General features: G+C 32.2%; 1 protein-coding gene across 1 annotated transcript; it reads left to right on the forward strand.

Moving 5' to 3' along the window:
• The first annotated feature begins 12,209 nt into the window (after nt 1-12,209).
• On the forward strand, nt 12,210-14,754 carry LOC106687006 (uncharacterized). The gene has a single exon (XM_014430645.2). It carries the CDS (start codon nt 12,287-12,289, stop codon nt 14,711-14,713), a length of 2,427 nt encoding a protein of 808 aa, XP_014286131.1. The 5' UTR covers nt 12,210-12,286; the 3' UTR covers nt 14,714-14,754.
• Nucleotides 14,755-21,013: the final 6,259 nt, after the last annotated feature.

Consider the following 21,013-nt stretch of genomic DNA (forward strand, 5'->3'; position numbering starts at 1 on the left):
TTTTTATTTTAGTATGTATGAGATCATTCATCACTATTACCTATTGCCCACAACTGTGTGGCAGATTGTAATATCTAACAATAAATAAATCTATCCATCTAAAAAAATTTTGGACAACGATTCCACCATTCACTTTTATATGTATGTATATAGATGATGTGATGGGATGGTAACTATGGTAACGTATTTGACAAGAACTAAATTCGGCGTATCATCGTTAATACTGGTCCGATTTAGGTGATTGATTTTTATTATTTAAGGCAATTTTATATCTATCATATTCTCATGTATATATATACTACATGAAATATGAATAGTTTTTCAATAACAACCCTTCAATATTATTACAATATTGAAAATATTCGGTTCTATTGAAGTGTAGTAAAAGATTTTTTAGGAGTGAGACAAAGTTGATATTCGTTTTAAGCACCTCAAGAAACCAATAAATGCGAAGTTTCGAAAAAATTGGAAAATAAAATTAATTAATTAATAGTCATAGAGACGTTGAATTGCTTATATTAGATCCTTACTCAAAATATCTATAAATTTCATTTGAACCGTTTTTATTTCTAAAATAAAACATTTATTATGGGATATTTTGCCTTAAATACATATTTTTCGATTCAAAATCCTGATTTAATTTATGAACAAAAATTCGCCTAAGAGAGTTGAATTTTTGTTCATAAATTAAATCAGGATTTTGAATCGAAAAATATGTATTTAAGGCAAAATATCCCATAATAAATGTTTTATTAGGGTTCATGAAGTTTCTATTTAAGGGTTTTGAAATTTAACCAATTCATTACAATTTAATGATTCTTAATGTGGAATGAATAAATTTGAAAATAAACATTTTTCAACTTGAATACAGTAAGTCTTGATGATTTGTGTTCTATTCAAACCATTGCTGGCACCACAAATATTAATATTGGAACCATTAATTAATGGTAAAAGCGTTTCTCATACTTTGATCGACAGGTTATGTGGATCACTCCGAAATTCGAAGTGTATAACTTTGCATTCCAGCTTCTGATTTACTAGATAAGAATCAAGTGGGTTATCTTATAGTCTTTCAAGCGGGAAAATCATGGATTAAAACTAATTCAGATGAAGATATTTTGTTTTTGATAAATCCTTTCATTGGATTCGATACTCAGTGTTTTCACTTTCTTTCGTGTTATTTTCAAAAGTGATCTAATAAAATACTACCGTAGCAAGAATATTTGGTCAAATTAGAGCAATACTAATTACCACTGAAATTATTCCTGTACCTTACGTGAATGCAATAGCTATAGATTTTGATCAGAACTACATAATAAAATGGTAAAATGTGTTGCTCACGCGTCAACATCCTAATTCATTTCCATGACTCCTTAAGTCCATAGGTTCGTAATATTATCAGAAGTCTAAAATTTGAAGTCAAGATACACCAAAAATATCAAAATCTAACCACCAACTGCCAAATTACTGCGAATTTAACACTCACAGTCCGAATCGAACTAGTGAATGACCCGGACTTGCCCTGTGTAACTTCGACTGTTAAGGTCCGTTAGTGAATCCTTAAGTAGGCTCTTCAAAACAGATGCCTGTCCATTAAAATTGGAATGAAGTTACTATCTACCCCATTGAAATAAGATGATGTCCTCAACATTTTAAGCAATCGCTATTAAACTGTTACATCGCGCAGATAGTTCACATTATTGAATTTGTAAAACTTACAAAAAACCAAGAAGCATATCGTACCTGAGATGGTGACTTAGGGCGAAGGCATGCGGCCACAATAGAAAGCCCTAATCCGCTGACTCACAGAGGCAGTTAACCGAATTCCGAGGCCAGCGGTTCGAAACCGAACTCGAGTACCTCCTGATAAGATGAGTAAGTGAGGTAAAACGACCTGACTCATAGCCGCCTGACCGTAACCCATTGAGTGAGTCATGGACCGTAGTGAATCCCTTCCTGAGAGCTAGGACGTGCTGGCAAAAAAGAGGATTTTCGACGGTGGTTGGTGCCCAATTTCCGGCCTGAAAACAATCGTATCTTAGGCTAAAGGACTCCTGAGTGATAGGTGAGTCATTGGATTTTGTTCTTTTGCAGGCGTTGTGTTGCACGGAAAAATGAGAAGCAGAAACTTCGATCTTTGCCACCTCACCGTCTGGTTCAAACAACTGCCATTAGATAGAAAACAGTCATCAGTATAAGTCAACTACTGACGAAATTACTTTTTAAATATCAGTGATGTGGCCTGGAGAAAAACGCAGGTATCTTAGAACCTCTTTGCCTTTCACATGAGGGCGGCTAAGCTTGATTTAGAGTTCTCATGGTTCAATGTAAGTATTGTTAATAGGTGAATTTTTATTTTAGTTTGTATATATGGTATAAATGAGTACTTAAAACTCCAATACTTCTTGATTTTAATTTTAGAAGCAGGTATAATTGTTCTTTAATTACAACTAACTAAATAAATTAAATTAAAAAATAAAATAAATTACAATTTAGCTTAATGAAAAAATTAAATTACTAGTAAAATACCAATATGATTTCTTGTTTATACTGATCGCTTATAGCATTTTTATCCTTTATTCAATTCTTACTTTATCCTTTGTTTAACTATAGTCATTTTGTTACATTTACTGTTATGGTTTATGATTCGAAAGTAAGAGAAGTAAATAAGTGACTTATATACTTAAAAGAAATCAATGGAAAATAATCCTTAGGTGTAAGCATGTTTAATGAAATTGGTGGTAGGACAAGAATTACACCGTTAGACATTACAATGCTTGCTCACTCCTTAGGGAACCAACCTATCGGTCGTGAAGGGGATAGCAAATCCTATAGAAGTTAACTGTTGGCCCTCTCGAAAAGATAACGAGATATAAGAGGATAATAGGAGGCAGAGTGAAATAAAAGTCCAACTTACATGTCCAAAAATAGCAATAGAATTTACTAAAACACCATGTTGTTATTCACTGCCTACTAAAAAGGTTAATTCCCTGAAGAAGAAATTCTGAGGTCTATCAATTTGTGCTTAGTCAACTCTCTGAGTTATTAAACCCCATCGGAACATGCTAAGTGTAAGTCGTTAACTTTTAGCGGATCAAAAGATGCTATTGTAATATTTATTGATTCAAATAATGGATTTAGAAATATTACAATGTGTAAAATGATTATTATGAATTTGTAAAATCAAAATATTTGCAAGAAATAATATATACATTGTTTGTGTGATGATCTTGATTCACGTCTTAGAAGGTGGTAGCGTCATATCAGTTTTAACGGCCAACCTGTAGCTCGATTGGTGACCAACAGATCGTAGCATGGCCACTACAGGAAAATCAAATACTCAGTTTTAATAAACTAGAACGAGGTTTTTTCAACATATAGCATATCGCCATGATTCACGTTTTATGAAGGCCATAGATGAAGAATTCGGAATTCTTACCTTCAATCAGCTTGGTACCCCCTCGCTGCTCAGTTATAGCTTAAAAAAATTCCAATTTACTTTCAGAATCCGTAAAAAAATAAATAATAATATGTACAAGTAATAAACAATCTCTGAGTTAAGTGCGCTAAAGAAGGTTAGAAAATCAACGATACCCTCAAATGATAGACTTTATGCTACTGTTATGACCTAGCGAAAATCGAATAATAATTTCAATAATTGCTGAGTTGAGGGAGGTGGTGCCTGTATACTGGCACATCCTATATAATTCAGTAGTATTTATACTAGGTTATACTCAGTCGGTTCATACCCTAGGTTATTATATTTATATTACATTATACCGTGACGAATGAGGTATCAAAAGAAAGAGGATTTCACGAGGAAGAAACGAATCCCAATTTTCATTCTTAAATTCTCAAGACATCAGCAATAAAATTGATTTTAAAATATAGATAGTTTTAAATACCTGATGGTTGTAAGTTTGTAAGTGGTAAAACTATTTTTTTTTTAATTAACCATTTAATTTTATTATGTATTAATCTCTCACTGATTGTGAGACTACTTAATTTTACGATTCCAGAAAGGATGTCCCGTTAGTAACTTCATTTTTGATCCTTCAAAATGACTTTTTTTGTTTTTTTAATTTCGACGCATAGAAAGTATAATTTAGAAAGCGTAGACCAAATGAAGAAGAATCTCTTCCTCAAGCCATTCTAACAATGATGAAGCGGAATTCGGCCGATGAAATCAAGCATCAGACAATTTAGATATCGGAGTGAGGTGAGAACAATAGTTATTTGCAGATAAGCCACTCACTAAAATCTAACTTTCGTAAGTTCCGCATTCTGACACCATCTTGAATTAACATTACTGCTTGATGATCATCCTTCTCAAAAATTAGTTTTATAACTGAAGAGAATAAAATCATCCATAAATACATTAATGTTCCATGAACCCGATTTAGCCCAAAACAAATAACAATCCATAATAAATTCCCTTACCACCCAAACTCACTAGTTTATTCACCGCCATCTTTCCTTTTTCGAGGTGCCTGAAAAGAAGATGGCCTCGGGGACTTCTAATGTAGAAATGTTGTTAGAGTGCTACAATAGATAGTTTCTTCACAAATCTTACTTGTCAACATCACATTTGCTTGTATTTTTAGCTCACGAACAGTTATAAATTTGAAGAAATGAAGACAAAAAGAAAAATTAAAATATTGCTAAATGTTTATATTTAATTTGGACTTATTTTTTTGAAATTCTCACAATGATTTTATTTATTCAGTGATTCATTTTATTTAATTAATAATTAAAACGTTTTAAGTATAATTTAATAAGGTGAATATAACTTATTATTTTCTGAAATACTATTAAGTCCTACTCCTTTCAGAAATCCACACTTTTTTTATGAAATATCCCACAGAGTGATTCCATTTTCCAGCGTTGAGTACCTACGCAATATAATAAGATGGGCCACTCACGTTTCGAGCTCATTACAGATGCTGCAACACTTGCGTAACTGTTACTCTTCCCTTGAGCATTATTTACCTTAGTTGGTTCTTCAGCTTTATCAAATCGTGAGCTGGGCATTTTAATAATGTCGTTGCGCCAGATTGTTTTCATTTGAGGAAATACTTTTTTACTCAGACTGCTGAGATTTAGAAAATATGATCGACTAGACTTTTTAAAGAGTTGCATAGCGTAGTTAGGGCAAAGAAGGAAATTCTAGAGATTTATTTTTAAAATATGTACAATGAAAATAAGTTTGTGATACTGGAAAAATAAGGAGTTTTGGATTTATATTGATTATAATGACGAATTAATTAAACAATTTTAAATTGTAACAATTATAACTTATGAATATATTTTTTTAAAATTCACTTATTTCTAATTAAATCTTAAATATATATAAGTAAATTTGATGTTGGCCATATAATGGCATGATACAGACATGTGGAGAATCTCGAGGCCTCATCTCTTCAGACGCCAAGGAGGATTATCTAGTACTGAAGGAGAAGCCAGGTTTAAAACAAGTGGGTTTGAGTGGTTGGGAAGTTTAATATGGTAAGATTGATATCCGGTTCGGGCCAAATCGGTAAGATATGGAACATTGAGGTCCTGATGGATGTCTTGATTTGTGGCAAAGTAAGGAGCATTAAGGATTTTACGAAGGATTTCGGTTTGTAAGGATTGGATAGGAAAAGAATTCGATGGTTTAAAGGAGCACCAAAGTTAACTCCGTCCAGATAGGCCTTATTACAGTCGTATAAATGTGTCTTTTGTAATTTTCGTCCGTTTTTCTAGTTAGTTTTGTGGTATTCGAAATCGGCGAGCGGATTCCTGTCTTTTCAGTTTTGATCAGGATTCCAAATCAGTCGTTTGTCTAGATGTAGTTCCAGGTATCAGATCTGTTCTTCAGGAATAAGTGGGGTTTTAATAAAGGATAATGTGGGGCAGGAAGTCTTACGAACATTGAAAATAAAAACGTGTTTTTACAATTATCTTTTGTTTTCTTATTTGAAAGAACTTTGAATTCAAGAGAAAATAAATTATACATCTTGTTATTTATTCGTATTAAAACTGCTACTTCTTATGATAGATACTTTACACAATGCATATAGGTTTTTTTACGTTTAAATCTTACTTATTTGAATGTTTAAAAATAAAGAAATTCTGAAATTGTATAATTATTTTAATTTGAGTGAAATTCACTTTAAAAAAATAAGAGAAAACAATTTTTTTTTCAGATAATGTTTTGAAGAACGTTCTGATAAAACATATGAAAATGGTTCAAACATAATTAGTTTCCTTGTAGAAATGAGATGGATCCTAAATATGATAAAATATAATTAATTATAAGGATATAATTAACAAGGAGATTGAAGAAAAGGTTTTCATGAAATGTTAAAAAACATAGTTTTTAAATCAAAATATTTTATTTAAAAATGCTACAAATAATACTATGACAAATTATTGTTTTGGATATTATCAAAATAAATTTTGAAAAAGGGGAAAAGAACACCAAAATAACGGTTATTCGAAAGAAGAATTAATTTCACATGTTGTAATATATTAAGTAAAAAGTCTTAGTTTTATATTGATAAAATTATATGTAATATAACATAAAAACCTTAAGTAACGTACTTCACTTTCAAGTACCAGTGACGTGGTGAGTGGGCGGCTCTAGGATTTTAAAGTGCCCTTTATTTAAAACTTACTCTAACCCTCAGGTGTAAGAGATACATCGGGCTCGTGGATCGTCAGGTCGAGAGTGTAAATATTATACAAATTAGCATAGATGTATTAGTGTTTTAATTTTATAGTTAAATTAGTTCGAAAGTTTACTTACTTCAATTTTCTTTTTATTTCTGTATGTAGATATTTTGACTATATTTCTTTTATTATGTATATTTCTGTTTATATCTGTATAGATATATTATTATTTGTATTTTATTTTAATCTACAATTTTTCTTTTTAATTTTGGTATAAAAGTGCTTAATAATCACTATTACTTACTGTCCAATATTGGGGTAGAATATAATACATAAGAATATATAAATAATAATTATAAATTATGAAGAAGATGCTCAGTTGTGCGGTCACAAGAAAATAAAAATTGTTTACAACTGTTTATGTGCCGACCTTTCGGCCCACTTTGTAGGGCTTCATCAGGGCTAAAAACATACAAAAAAAAAACTAAAAATATTTTGACATAATAGGATGAAATATAAAAGGTAAATTAATGTAAGGTTAAAATTATATAAATATAAGTAAAAACATAGTAATATACAAATTAATGAAAAGAGTTAATAAAATAGTACAACTATATAATAATTGTATTTACTGTATTGTCATAACTATATTTTCTATTCTTATATATGGTCAGTTACTTACTATATAATTTAATTTATATTTAATTTTTCCTTTTAATCAGACCATTCACCATAGGGATTCACCAAAATCCCCAGACCATTTTCTTCATAATTTGAATTAATGCGGTCAATTATTTACATATATAAAAATTATAAGTATAGTTTTTAGTTCAAATATTTAAATTTAAATATTTTCATCTTCATAGTACGTTAATGATTGTTTCACCACAATCTCCAGAATGTACTTATTTGTTATTATATTAAAATTAAACCATGATTAATCTTTTAATGACATTAAAAAAACACTTACACATCAAAAATCTTTCATATTCATTTATAACTATATCAGACTTGATGATTTTTTAAATGCGCATATACTTGTGCACTTGGCTGTGATATGCATATACTTGATAATGTGTATGATGTTGAACAAGAACTGCAATCTCGAAGTGTTACGAGGTGGACCTTGTGCCATTTTCAGTCTCCTTGGAGTGCACACAGATCTTCCCTGTTCTAGAGCATGTGGGTCAGCCGACGTACAGAACGCCTAAGAACCTAACCAGAACATCCTTGAGGTTGGCAGGGAAGATGGCTATCTCTTAGGCACTCATGTCGCAAGAGCGTTTCGTAACCTGGGACAAAGGGACTGGCTGACCAGCGAGTCTTAGGGATGCCCTGGATGGGCCTCCTTGTCAGAAGTAACGTTATGTCATCGTCTGAGTATGCCATCAATTCAGTTAAGCAAAATAATATATGAGAAAATCAGTTGGTATGGATGGATTGTTTCAAAAAATACATACTGTGATATTATTCTTAGTGCCTAAAAAAATAACTTGTGATCGATACCATTCGTGGTTAAAGGTTAAACCATTCATTTTTGCATAAACAATTTACATTATTCAACAAAAAAACACTGACATGAAATGAAAACCTTATCTTATATATATGATATAAAATATATAGTGATGTCCTTATAACCTACCCGAAACTCACAATTAAAACCTGAAAAAAATCCCCTACTTTAGTATCACTAAATGAATCTTTTTTAAATTTAGACTAATCTTCATGTTTTTGGTTGTGCTGAAACTACAATAACATGAAGACTTTTCGCAAATTCATGATGTTTGATTCCAGTTTTGTTGCACAAAACTTAAGAAAATCTTCCATAGTGCAACTGTGTGCAGAAAAACCTTGCGGATAGACCCAAAAACGTGCAATCTAAAATTAGTGTTATTTGAATGTTTTTTTCATGATTGGAATTTCTGTTGATGTTTGGTGGAAATGAGCCAGGGAACAAAAGGTGAAAGTTCATAATTATCCGGTCTCTAATTATAATAAACAGTTATATTGTTTAAGGAATTTTAACAAAAATAAATTTTTCCTGTCACCTTGGTTATTAGTGATGATTGTTAGAAATCTTTTTGGAGCTAAGAGAACTCTAAACAGAACTAACAAATAATGACAAAACTTTTGAACGCTGATTTCGAACTGTCTCCGACTTCCACAAGTTATCTGCACCTGTCTTTGAATGATATATTTCATGGCTTAAACAACAGAACTATTTGAGAAAAATAATTGAGAACACAATTAAAATAATTTGTCAATTCTCTTGAGTCCATTCTAATTCATTTCAAATTTTTATTATCAGGGTTGTTATTTTGATACTACCTGAATCAAACGTGCCGAGTATAAATTATTTCTTCATTTCAGAAGAGAATTATTTTACAAAATTTAAAAACCTACTGGATGGTCGCATTGCAAATCCGAATTCTCAACACGCCGTATTGCCTTCTGTAAGGCACCCCTGCCTTTATGACGTGTGCCATAGAGTAAATTTATATGAAGATTAAATTATATGGAGATATGTTAATTTATCCATTATGAACTAACTGGAAATTAAAGCAGAAAAGATTAGACAAACAGTTAAGCTATTGTGCGGTGATGGAAATTGTTTACTATGGCAGAAATTACTGAAGATGAATCGTACTTATTTACTTTTTTTTTTTTGGTATGAATTTGTTCAATTAGCAGTATTACTCATTGCCCAAGTTTGTGCCAGATTGTAATACTACTTATCAATAAATAATTTTGCAACAACTGAAGAATTATTCTTGGAGTTGTAACTTCATTTGATTACAATATTAAATAAACGAAGGCTGTGTTGGTATAAATTAAAATCAATGTATTTTCACTTAGGGTCATCATAAACTAACTTCTTTGTGAATTTAACAGATATGATATGCTATTCCTTTAGTGTTGTTAACTTAACTATGTTTAGTTAGATTCCTTGATAGACTTTACAAGATCTGATGATTACGGAGAGGGTCAGCTAGGTTCAGATATTCAAGGAATCGAACAGCTTTCCAAGTTGCACAACACCACGGCTCGTGATATTACACTAGCGTCACTGTCAGTAAATAGTCACTGTAACTTGTTCTTTTCGTTTAGGAAGTTGCTCAGGCGGGAGGTATCTGTCATGGAAGATGTCCGCTGGTTTACGGAAACGATCAATTTGTGTAACAATTTATAGTTAGAAACTAAAGTACTATACACTTTATAGTAAGAAACTAAAGTACTACACAATAGTATAATATACAATATACTATATAATGGTATAGTATTCAATATACTATATAATGGTATAGTATACAATATACTATGTAATGGTATAGTATTCAATATACTATAGAATATACATGTATATATAGTTGTCTGTAAAAATTTAAATATAAGATATAAAAGATGGTCAGGGTTGCGGTCAAAAATATATCAGTTAAACGGCTGGCCAGCTCCTCCCCACTCCTCCACGCTTACGCTTCATTGTCGCCTTCTGTTCAACCTTTCGCTTTGAACAGGTAGGTGGTCCTGATTTGTTCTTTGCTCATTTATAATGATATCATTATATTTTTATTATTATTTTTATTTATATTTATTCTTTCAAGACGTTTATTTAATGTCTACTTTCTACGTCATAATTTAATTTATATTTAATTTTTCCTTTCTTCTTCTTTTTTTTTTTTTTTTTTCTTTTTCCCGTATTGTTTTATGTACATCTTCTGTTCTTTTTTAACTGAATATTTTATTTATTCTTGCCATTGTTACTTATTTTTTATTCTTATCATTGTTTATTGAAGTTTATTTTATATTGATACTATTTTATGTCTTCCTTCCTTTTATTTATATGTAATTTCTTATCACTTTATTTTTACAGAATATTTATCCTAGCTTAAATTACCTTATTGTATCTTATTGTTGTAATATTCTCAGTTTAGAAACGTTGGACATTAAAATAGTTATAAACCATTTTTTTTTTTTTTTTTTTTTTTTTACCACAACCCTGACCATCTTCTTATATACTATAGAATACTATACAATAGTACTGATATTTGTATATAATACTATACAAATATAGATCCAATAATTGAATAACTTTTAAGATTATCATATAATGATATAACATAAGATAATGATATATTTCCTGTTGAGAGTTTGAGAAGCGGGTGGCAAAACATTGTATAGAAATTTAATTGAAGTTAATTCTGTATCTATGCAATAAATTTAATATTTTATATGCCTAGGTTTTATAGGAAACGAATAAATGATGTAAAATATAGACAAACAAATGCAGTAATTCAATATTCAATACAATACAACAAATTCTACCGCATATACTGTATACCACATATACTGTACCACATATACTATATTGTGCTACAACAATATACGGCGGGCCTCACGCTGCCAATTTAATTGATATGTCATCTCTTCCGTTGGTTAATTATATTTAGGACGTTAAACCAAATGAACAAATATAGAAGTTTCGAACTCATATAACTTAAAATTTTCTAACATATATGATACATAATATTGCGTAATAAATCTGAATTTGTTTGCTTAGTTTTTTGACATTTTAAAATTATTGTACATAAAATAATTTATTTTAATTTTTTTTCGGTAAGATGAGATTTATTATAAGAGGTTTAAACATCTATTATTTTAACAAAAATAATAAATTAATGTTGTAAATGGAAAAAAAAATCTTTCTTTATTTAAAATACTCTGCACAAACTTATGAGCTGCCGAACCTCCTATGTGCCATAATTCAGAAACAAGACTCGTGACTTATTGAAACCTAATAAATTTTGTTTTAATATTAATTAATTTAAAACATATTTTTTTTTATAAGAGGGGATACAACCTCAATGGCAGAATGTATTCAAATTGGACCTACTATGTATGTACTTATGTCTTAAGAATTCCTCGAAAACTCTGTCCAACTACTGATCTTCATGTAATCTGTAGCATTATCACCTTACGCCCGTGATAAAAGATTTCGGATTTCGATGAGAGATAGTAAGAGGATGACATTCCGAAGAATTGAAAAAGTTTAATAAATTCTGAGAGCGTGGAGAACACAACCAAGCTGTGAAGGATGAACAATTAATATCCCCGACACGCGGTACCACGAAATGGGGAAAGTCGCAAGCGCTGCCCAAGAAAGGGTTGGGAATGCGAAAGGTTTTGGTCCTTTTCATTAACAAAACAAATCCAATCCCATCAAAATCATAAATACCAAGTTTTAAGTGTTTTTACTACTCAGTGTGAGTTAAATGCTTTAATTATTCATTTATACATCTATTTAATTAAATAATAAAGGCCTAAGTTCAATATGATAGCTGCACTGCTTAAACACTCTCGACCACCACGTAGTGTATTAATTATTTATCCACATATTTGTATCTACTGTATTGGCGAGTACAATTACCGATGTCTTTAATTTAGCTCCAGAATCTGATATTGACGACAATCTGACATTTATTTCTGCTCCACATATTTGTTTTCAGAATAAATATGGTTTCATAAAAATCGCCATATGTTGAATTTATTAAATTTTGAAATAGTTGTTAATTGAAAGTACTGAATTTACCAGTTTATTTTTACGGATCAAAATCTATTTTTGCAATCGTTGAAAATGTATTATTTGATACCAGGCATCATAACGCAGTTGAGTATAATATTTTCAATTTATTACATGTTCAGATACAGAGAGGAAGGAGCCAGAGATTGCGCCTGGCCAGAACGGGGGGCCAAACGCGGAGTCATCTTGTTGGGTTACGGCCAGGGCGATGTGGACGGAAGGGCCTGGGGCCGAGTCGACTACCAGCAGACTTTGGTGCAGTGGGAAGAGCTCTTCCCTGTCCTGTCTGGAATCAAGGACCACATCATCTTCGGCAACTCCGGCAACTTCGATAGCATCCTTAACTCAGTCGATGCTGTCTTCTTTGTCGGGCCGGACGGAGTCATGGACAAGTTTAAAGAAGTCAACCGATTTTTTTCTTATACATATCCAAGATCCAAACTAGACGAAGAGCCTTTGATAGATAACGATAAATTCGTTTTCGAAACCATTAATCAAGTCCTTTGTTCTTCACAATGTAATCATACAATCCAAGGAGCCTTAGTGAGTAAAGTGTTATTTATTCTTTACTTGACATCAGCAGCCCTTGTTGGTTTGAAATATCCAAACAATGATACCATGATTTATGAAATAGGAGATTTCTTGAGCAAGGAAACGTCCAATATTCAAAAACATTTAGAAATATTCTATTCCGACAAAGATACAGTGTTTTTATCAGTTCCACACTGGTCAATACTGAATGATCAAAGTTCGAAACTGAGCGTGTGGGGTCGAGGAACTTCCGAAAACATCTCATCGATCATCGAGTTGGCGGATGTATGTCCACTACTGGCGTCGCTGTTAGGGGTTTCAATACCTCAACAGTCTGTTGGCCGACTTCCCTTATCATATCTTAATATGTCAGAAGAAGAAGAAACCAAAGCCTTTGCTTGCAATGCATTACAACTTCACCAATTGGTATTTCTACCAGATTTCACGTATGGAAAGGAAAGCATATCAAACATTACTGGGTTCATAAGTCAAAATCGGTTTGCACAGACTATGTTGTTTAGTGAACAAGTGATCAAGACAAGTCAATCACATCTTCATAGATCCCAAAAAACATTTGACAAAATTATTTTTTATATAATGATAACATCCCTCATTGGATGGATTTTGGCCTTGACGACTTTGCCAATGTTCGATATCTCAACTTACAATCCGATACCACGAAGGTCGTTATTCGTTATAGTAACTATTATTACAACAGTAGCTGTATGCGAAACCATTTACTTCATCACAGAGTTGGACGATCCATTGGTACACATAATGTTCATGCTGTTGTCCTTCTTACCTTGGATATTAGTTCTCATCAGATATAATATAATATGGCGTTGGTGCCTAGACCACACACATGTACAGACACTTCTCAATATTTGGACAACGATCTTGTTAGCGGAGGTATTGAATGTTTCATTTAATGGAGGTTTTTTGACAGTTTTTTTCATAACTCTGATTGGTGCATTACCGCTTCTTCCACGGTTCCACAAAACTCCATTTCTTTACTCGGTAGGATGGTATGCTGGCTGTGGTTTGATTATAGGTTTACTCAACATCCCAATAGAATTATTGAAGGCTCGAAGAAGGTTAATAAATTTTGCCTCAACTTTTTGGCTCTGTTATGGTCAAAGTACCGTATTCTACTTCAACCTAAAGTACGATGCTATCATTTCACAAATACTTGTTATCTATATGGCATTGTCAACAATTTTAGTTAACGCCTTTATGATAACGCCTTATCCTCAAGTATATTGGTATTATTTATCATGGTTCACTTTGACTGCTTTTATTTTTCCACTTTTTGGGAAAAATATAACAATCAATAGATTTATTCATTTTTCTTTGTCATTCGGGCCATCTCTCCTCTTAATGTCGAGACACATTGAATCCCTGTCATACTTTTTCCTCATATCCTTCTTCACATGCTGGGTGTACCTGGAGAGGTCCCATTTTACAAGCGACGATGACCGCTGGTGTGATCTAAGGAGGGGCGTCTTATTGGTCTTCAGTTGTTGCCTTGGCTATCTCTTGATAGGAAAGATTGAAGGACACACCCCAACTTTATTTTTGATTCCATTTTTTCCAATTCATGTTTTCTTAAACAACCCATTGCCTTACTACGCGGTACTCTTTTTCAAACACGTAGCGGTCCATACCTCCTTAATGACCATATACGTTTCTCTTGTTAGTAATAAATGGAAAACAGATACGGGATTCGTATATGGGTTGATTTTTATCGAAATGATTTGCCTTAGATATTTAGTACAATTCTTGTTCTTCAGCAATAATTTTAGTGACTTGGTTTTTAGAAATATTTTTTTTAATATGTTTGCGATCTCTTACATGGTGTCGTATTGCTTAGGACAAATATATGCTACAAAATATGTCCAAAAGGAAATAAAAGATTCAAGTATATTAGATTTTCTGCGAAATACTGCTTAATAATGACGGGAACCGCAAAATATATATGTTTGTTAACCCCTGACAGTTAACTACATTTAGATTAGTATTTACTGATAAGTTAGTGTGCTGAAATTGGATGAAATGAGAGTTCATTTTCAATTTCTACAACTATTAAATATTATGCTTATACATAAGGAATAGAGTAACTGAGGGCCATATGGCTAAGAATTTTATTTCTGTAAAACTTGTCCTTAATGGTTTGTAGGCTAAACCTAGATAGAGTGAAGGGTAATTCGTACATGATCTGCTTCTACAAACGTTGTGGGTTCGATTCCCTCAGTATTAAATTTCTTGACGATCCCTAGAGTTTCTGGACAATCCTACTCTCTTCAAGCTCTGACTTACTTCTTAACAGACCATCCATGGAATATATGCTTGCAAGCGGATAAAAACGGAAATCAAATGATTTTATTTAACCTATAATTCTATTCAATGTGTGAGATGTGTTTTTCTGTATGGTGCTGTTAGATTTATAATAATTTTAAAACATTATACCATTTCTTCTCTTGTATCATATCGAATTATTAAATAAATGTCACAAGGAAAAGCTATTATCTAAGATGGTCCTTAGCTGCTGCTACACTAACCTCTGAGGACTTAAAAAGTAAAAAAGACATTAAGTCCTAGAGTTGCAGCCCTTTTACTTTCCAACTAATAAAATAAGTTGACGACCTAATCAAATCAGGCGACACTTGTAATAAGAGACCAAGGGTTACTTGCAAATATGGATATAATATTTATCACGGAAGTGAATGAAGTGGATAAGAAGGAATGTGGGTATAAAAAGTGATGATTATGATGAGGCTACAGTTAGGGGTAAGGCTCGTTCTGGGAGGAACGCCGGATACCACAATTGCCCCCGTACAACATTCCCAACCGCTGTCCATTCTTAATGTACCATCTAATACCGTTTCTGGTTTGAGTTCTAAAATATAATAAAAACCTATAAATTTTAACACATTCTAATTTAAATGTTAAAATGAATGGAATATGGTCCGGGTGCGGTCAAAAAAACTCAAATAGTAAATGATTATACTATTTTTATTGAGCCAACGTTTCGCCTCACGTTGCAGGGCTTCGTCAGGGCTAAAAAAGATACAAACACTTGACATAGTTACAATTATGATATTATATACAATTAAAATTAAAATGGGTCTTTCTATTTCAATAGAAAGCAGTACAAACCCTGCTAGTCAACCCTGACTCATAATTAATCTCATATAACTTTTGAGTACATTCATTATGAATATATTCCCGTTAAAGTTTTTTTTTTTTAGAAGATATTGACTAATTTTAATGGTTATAAATTATTTAGGTTATAATAAACAAATTATATGTTTTGATACGGTTGCCATGGTGAAATAAAAAAACACTAACAATATGTTTAAACGAGCTATTTTTTTTTGTTTTTGTGAAGGTGACAGTTTGATTTTTGAATACGTTACGACTGTTTAATGTGAAGGCGTGATGGTTTATCAAGCCCTTTGTCTTTACTGTTTGAACCGAAATAGCACCATATGAGAAATGGTATCGTATATGTTTTGTTTTTTTTCAAAATGATGGTGTTCTACTTCAATGGAGGGTCATTAACACTAGAAGTGGAGATATAGTGCAGTGCGTGGCAACGTTTTTTTCAGCACGTCCTGGATAGAAGAATTGTGGCAGGTGTCATCGTCATACTTCTGGGGAAGGTGAGACGGTGACCGGAAAGGAAATATCGGGTAACCTTGTGTTCTGCGAGGAGTACACCCAAAGACTACGTGGGGTTTGAACTAAGTTTTATTATTATTATTATTTTTTTTTTTATATTCCCTTTTATACTCTCTTGTATAATGATGTAAATTTAGTTAATAAGGTTAAGTCAACCTATAAGTTTTAGTTGTTTTATTAATTGATAAGAATTCTTTTCTTTTTCATTCTGTGGACATATATTTCTTCTTATTATTAAACTTTTGTACTTATAGTTCTGCTATTCTTTCTTATGTATATACACTGCTTTCAACTTGTTAATTTACCTATGTTTTTTTTTTAAACACAAAGATGATACCCCTAGGTTTTCTGTTATCTACATGTAAAGGTATTCGCCAGTGGTCATAATTCGATATTTGTTTATGTAGGGTATATTTTAGTTATATTTTGTGCATATTGTTTCGGGGTTTTCGTTATTTCCAAGTGGAAAAAATAACGTGGCTCCTAAGGAGCAATTTATTGTTTTGTTTATTTTTTTTCCTTTTGCGATTATATTTTTTTCTCCTTTAACTCACCCCCTTCTCCGCTGAGCGTGGGCAAGTATAAACGATAAATATATAACTAAAGATAAGTCAAAATTTGCGTTTATAACTACCTTGTTACTTAAACATCAACATTAATTTATTAAATAAATCAAATGGTATCCTTTTTTAGTCTCAACACTAAACGGCCATCCTCAAGGAAAATCTACAAATTTAAATTCTCACCTTACATCAAAAATTTAAAAATGTTTTGCAGGCTATTCTGCCCAGGTTATCAATTATAAGTCAAAAACACCCTATTCTTTTCAGACTTCAATAATTTTTTAAACTTTTAATTTTCGATTAATCAATAGGAGTGCATGGAAGGTTATAAATTAGTTTGTTTATATGACAGTGATAGTGTTGATTAATCGAAAATTAAAATTTTAAAAAATTTTTGAAGTTTGAAAAGAATAGGGTGTTTTTGACTTATAGATGATCTGGGCAGAATAGCCTGCAAAACATTTTTAAATTTTTGATGTGATGTGAGAATTTATATTTGAAGATTGTCGTTGGGGATGACAGATTTGGCCGAAACGATGGACTATTAATATAATAAAGAGTGTTGAGACTAAAAAAGGATACCATTTGATTTATTTAATAAATAACAACAAGTCTCAAGAACTTAAAAATAATTATATTTAATTCAACATTAAATATTAAATGGTCAAAACGATTACTATGAGCATTGTCATAGACTCAACAGCCTTCTTACACAGCGGCAGTGGCCGGACGGCTGGATACATGTTAATATTTTGCTAGATTAAATCATCCTTCTTTATATAATGTGTTAAGTTCGTTGACTGGGCTTACATGGACTTACTATATAACGTCACTCCAAACAAATGAATTTAGTGATGTCGGATCAAGAGTTCACAACTGTAGCTGCTAAGCCTGCCTGAATGTCCAAGGTTTATTATTTAATGTGGATGGTAATATTTAAATTATGTTCTTAACTCTCCGACAGATTATTTCCAGTAAATCACAACAGCCCTTATTTATCCCTATTTCCTCAGCCTGATGTTGTACCCCAGGGTAGTATTCTTGGTCCGATCGGGATGTCAGCTTCTAAAAACTGTATTTTAGAAGCTGACATCCCGATCCATACTGATACTATCACCACGTATTCCGTTGACATATGTCTATTGCCAGTGAATAATGATCCTTCCATTGTATCCCAGGCTCTCCAATCCCACAACACCACCCTTGAAGAATGGTGTCAAAACTAAAGGATTAAAATAAATTCCACCCAATCACATTCACCCTGCGCCGTAAACCCATGTGTTCCTGCTCCACAGTACCCTTTTATAATATCTCACTTACTCGTGTCGAACAGATCTGTTACCTAGAACTACATATGGACAAACGACTAACTGAAAATAAAGAAAACTACTCATCGATTTTGACTATTACAAGACAATCGGTCTAAACTTCCAATCCATTACTAAAGACTGATCTACATGATAAGGATATAAGGAGTTGAGCTTTCGGGCTCCGCTAAACCTTCAAATTCTTCTCATAACCAATCCTTACAATCCAAAATCCTTAGTATAATCCTCAATTATCTTTACTTTGTAACAAATAAAATCATCCATAAAATCAATCCTTCCATTATAAACTCCCTAACCACCCAAACCCACTATTTCTAACACTGCTTCCTCTTCCTTTCATGACAATCCTCCGAGGCTTCTGAAAAGAATACTTCGAGACCTTCTAGTGCAGAAATATTATTATGCTATCAGTACTAGCATTTGGTAGATTCTCTACAAGTCTGTATCATACCATTATAATCTAGCATCAAATTTAATGGATGTATTTTTATGTAAGTACTGTTGTATATGTAAATAAATAAAAAAAAAATCATTCATAATGTCGTTGAAAAACATATTAATTTATGATAACCTAAATAATTCATAACAAGAAAAATCTGTGAATATCTCCTTACGATTTTTTTTTTTTTACAATTTCTTTTTAGATATGGCACTGTACCCTAAAACTCCATGTATATTACACAGAATCTGCATTTTTGCTGGGTGAATTAATTAAAATTCAAATATTTCTTACTGGTGTTGGGTATACCTCGACAATACTTTCCGAGAGCCGAAGGAATGCAAGATGTGAGGGAGCCGAAGAGATGGTTGGTGCAGCGGGGAAAGTGAAGTATGCCCCGGCCTTGGAGTACGTGAAAGCACGTCCTTGAAAGGACAATAACAGAACTGACTTCATCTTTTTTCGTGGAGCGACCGCCCACACCTGCTCCGGGCACCTGCGGCCCTCCGGTGTACTACATACGGTTCCATGACCTCAGCTTGTCTTATCTTAACCTCACCTTTTTTTTTTTTTTTTTAACAAGCAAAAAATCAATCGAAGTAAGGCTGCTGAGGTCTGTAAGAGCAGGAACTGGATTATTATATTCTCTAAAACCCAAAATATACTATGAAAATAATTATTTATTTTGTTAGTTAATTAAGGAGGAAACTATCAGCGAAATAATAGAATAATTATTTCAAAAATTCAAGAGGGTAAACTTAATTGGGTAGGTAAGATAATTACCACTAACTCCAAGGATCCGGGTTCAAATCCGGCTGTGACAGATAATTATTAGTAGGTACGGGAGCCACCCGGGGTCCACCCAGCCTCATAAAGTGGATACCCCAAATTGGGGAAAAATCTGGCGGTCGACAGTAATTTTGACCAAATCATCTCTTTGCACTGTTGGTCTAGTAACAATACTTCCTTAAAAAGCACTGCACCCCTGACGGGTACATCTTTATTTTTTTTTTAATTAAGAAAATTATTACAACGTACAAAATATGGTGTTTTTATTTAAGATGAGTATAAAGAAAACTTATTCTCAATTTAAACCTTATCTTGCAAGTTTACTTTAGCGTTGTTATTGCTTCTAATTCTTAATTATTCTTCTAAATCTCTAAAAATAATATGATCTAGCTTCATAAATAAGAAAGCAACGAACGACAATTTTCTATGCAAGTCATTTTAGCAACTTCTTCACTATTAATAAATTAAAAAATATATATTTATTGTTATTTAAAACGGTATTGATATATCGCACTAGTATTTCTGAAGTGACACAACTCAAAAATCGGTGTTTTTGAGTTATGACTATGAAAGAAATTGGTAAATATATCTTTATGAATCATCAAAACTGTATCAACCTAGCTTCAGAGCTTGTCCGCCAGAGGGCACTTGTGTCACTCTTGCTGCCTTAATGCTATTCCCCCTCCATAGGCAAGAGTGTCACATTGTCTGTTGTCTTGAATTTTGAGTTGTGTCACTTTAGAAATACTAGTCAGATCGATGTATACGATAAGTGAATTTGATGTCGTTTATTCAATGGCATGATACAGACAAGTAGAGATTCTATCCATTGATAGAACTTCAATAACATTTCTAAAGCAGATTTCGAGGCCCTATTCTTTTCATACGCCTAGAAGGATTCTTAGGTAATGAAGAAGAAACCAGGTTAGAAACAAATGGGTTTGAGTGGTTGGGAAGTTTATCATTGAAGGATCGGTTTCTGGTTCTGCATTTATGATTTGGGATTGTAAGGATTTAAGGATGTAAGCTCCAAAGCTCAACTCCGTAAGTTCAGATAGGTCATATAAATGAGTTTTAATAAAATTATAATTATTTAGAAGTTTATATGATTTGTCTAGTAGGTGTTTTAATATGCATAATAAGTGAGCATTATTTGAATTAATTGGAGAAACATGATATTAATAAAATAAAGTCTTATTTCAATGTACATACAATATATTGACTGATCTTTGTTAATATTATTGATTCATAACTATTAGTTGGACTATTGATGTTTATTATACATTCGGAGAAAGAAATACCTTTATAATAGTGTTTAGATGGCCTTCAATTTGTGAGGCATTATCTTAGGAATTCTACCACGTGCCTGATAGAGCATATAAAAATACACTATTACTGAAGTAAGTATCATAAGATGGTCGAGATGTGACGCAGACTTTTCTGGATAAGA

The sequence above is a fragment of the Halyomorpha halys genome, unplaced genomic scaffold (genome assembly GCF_000696795.3).
Source record: "Halyomorpha halys isolate HHAL.00 unplaced genomic scaffold, Hhal_1.1 Scaffold37.1, whole genome shotgun sequence".
NCBI lineage: Eukaryota > Metazoa > Arthropoda > Insecta > Hemiptera > Pentatomidae > Halyomorpha > Halyomorpha halys.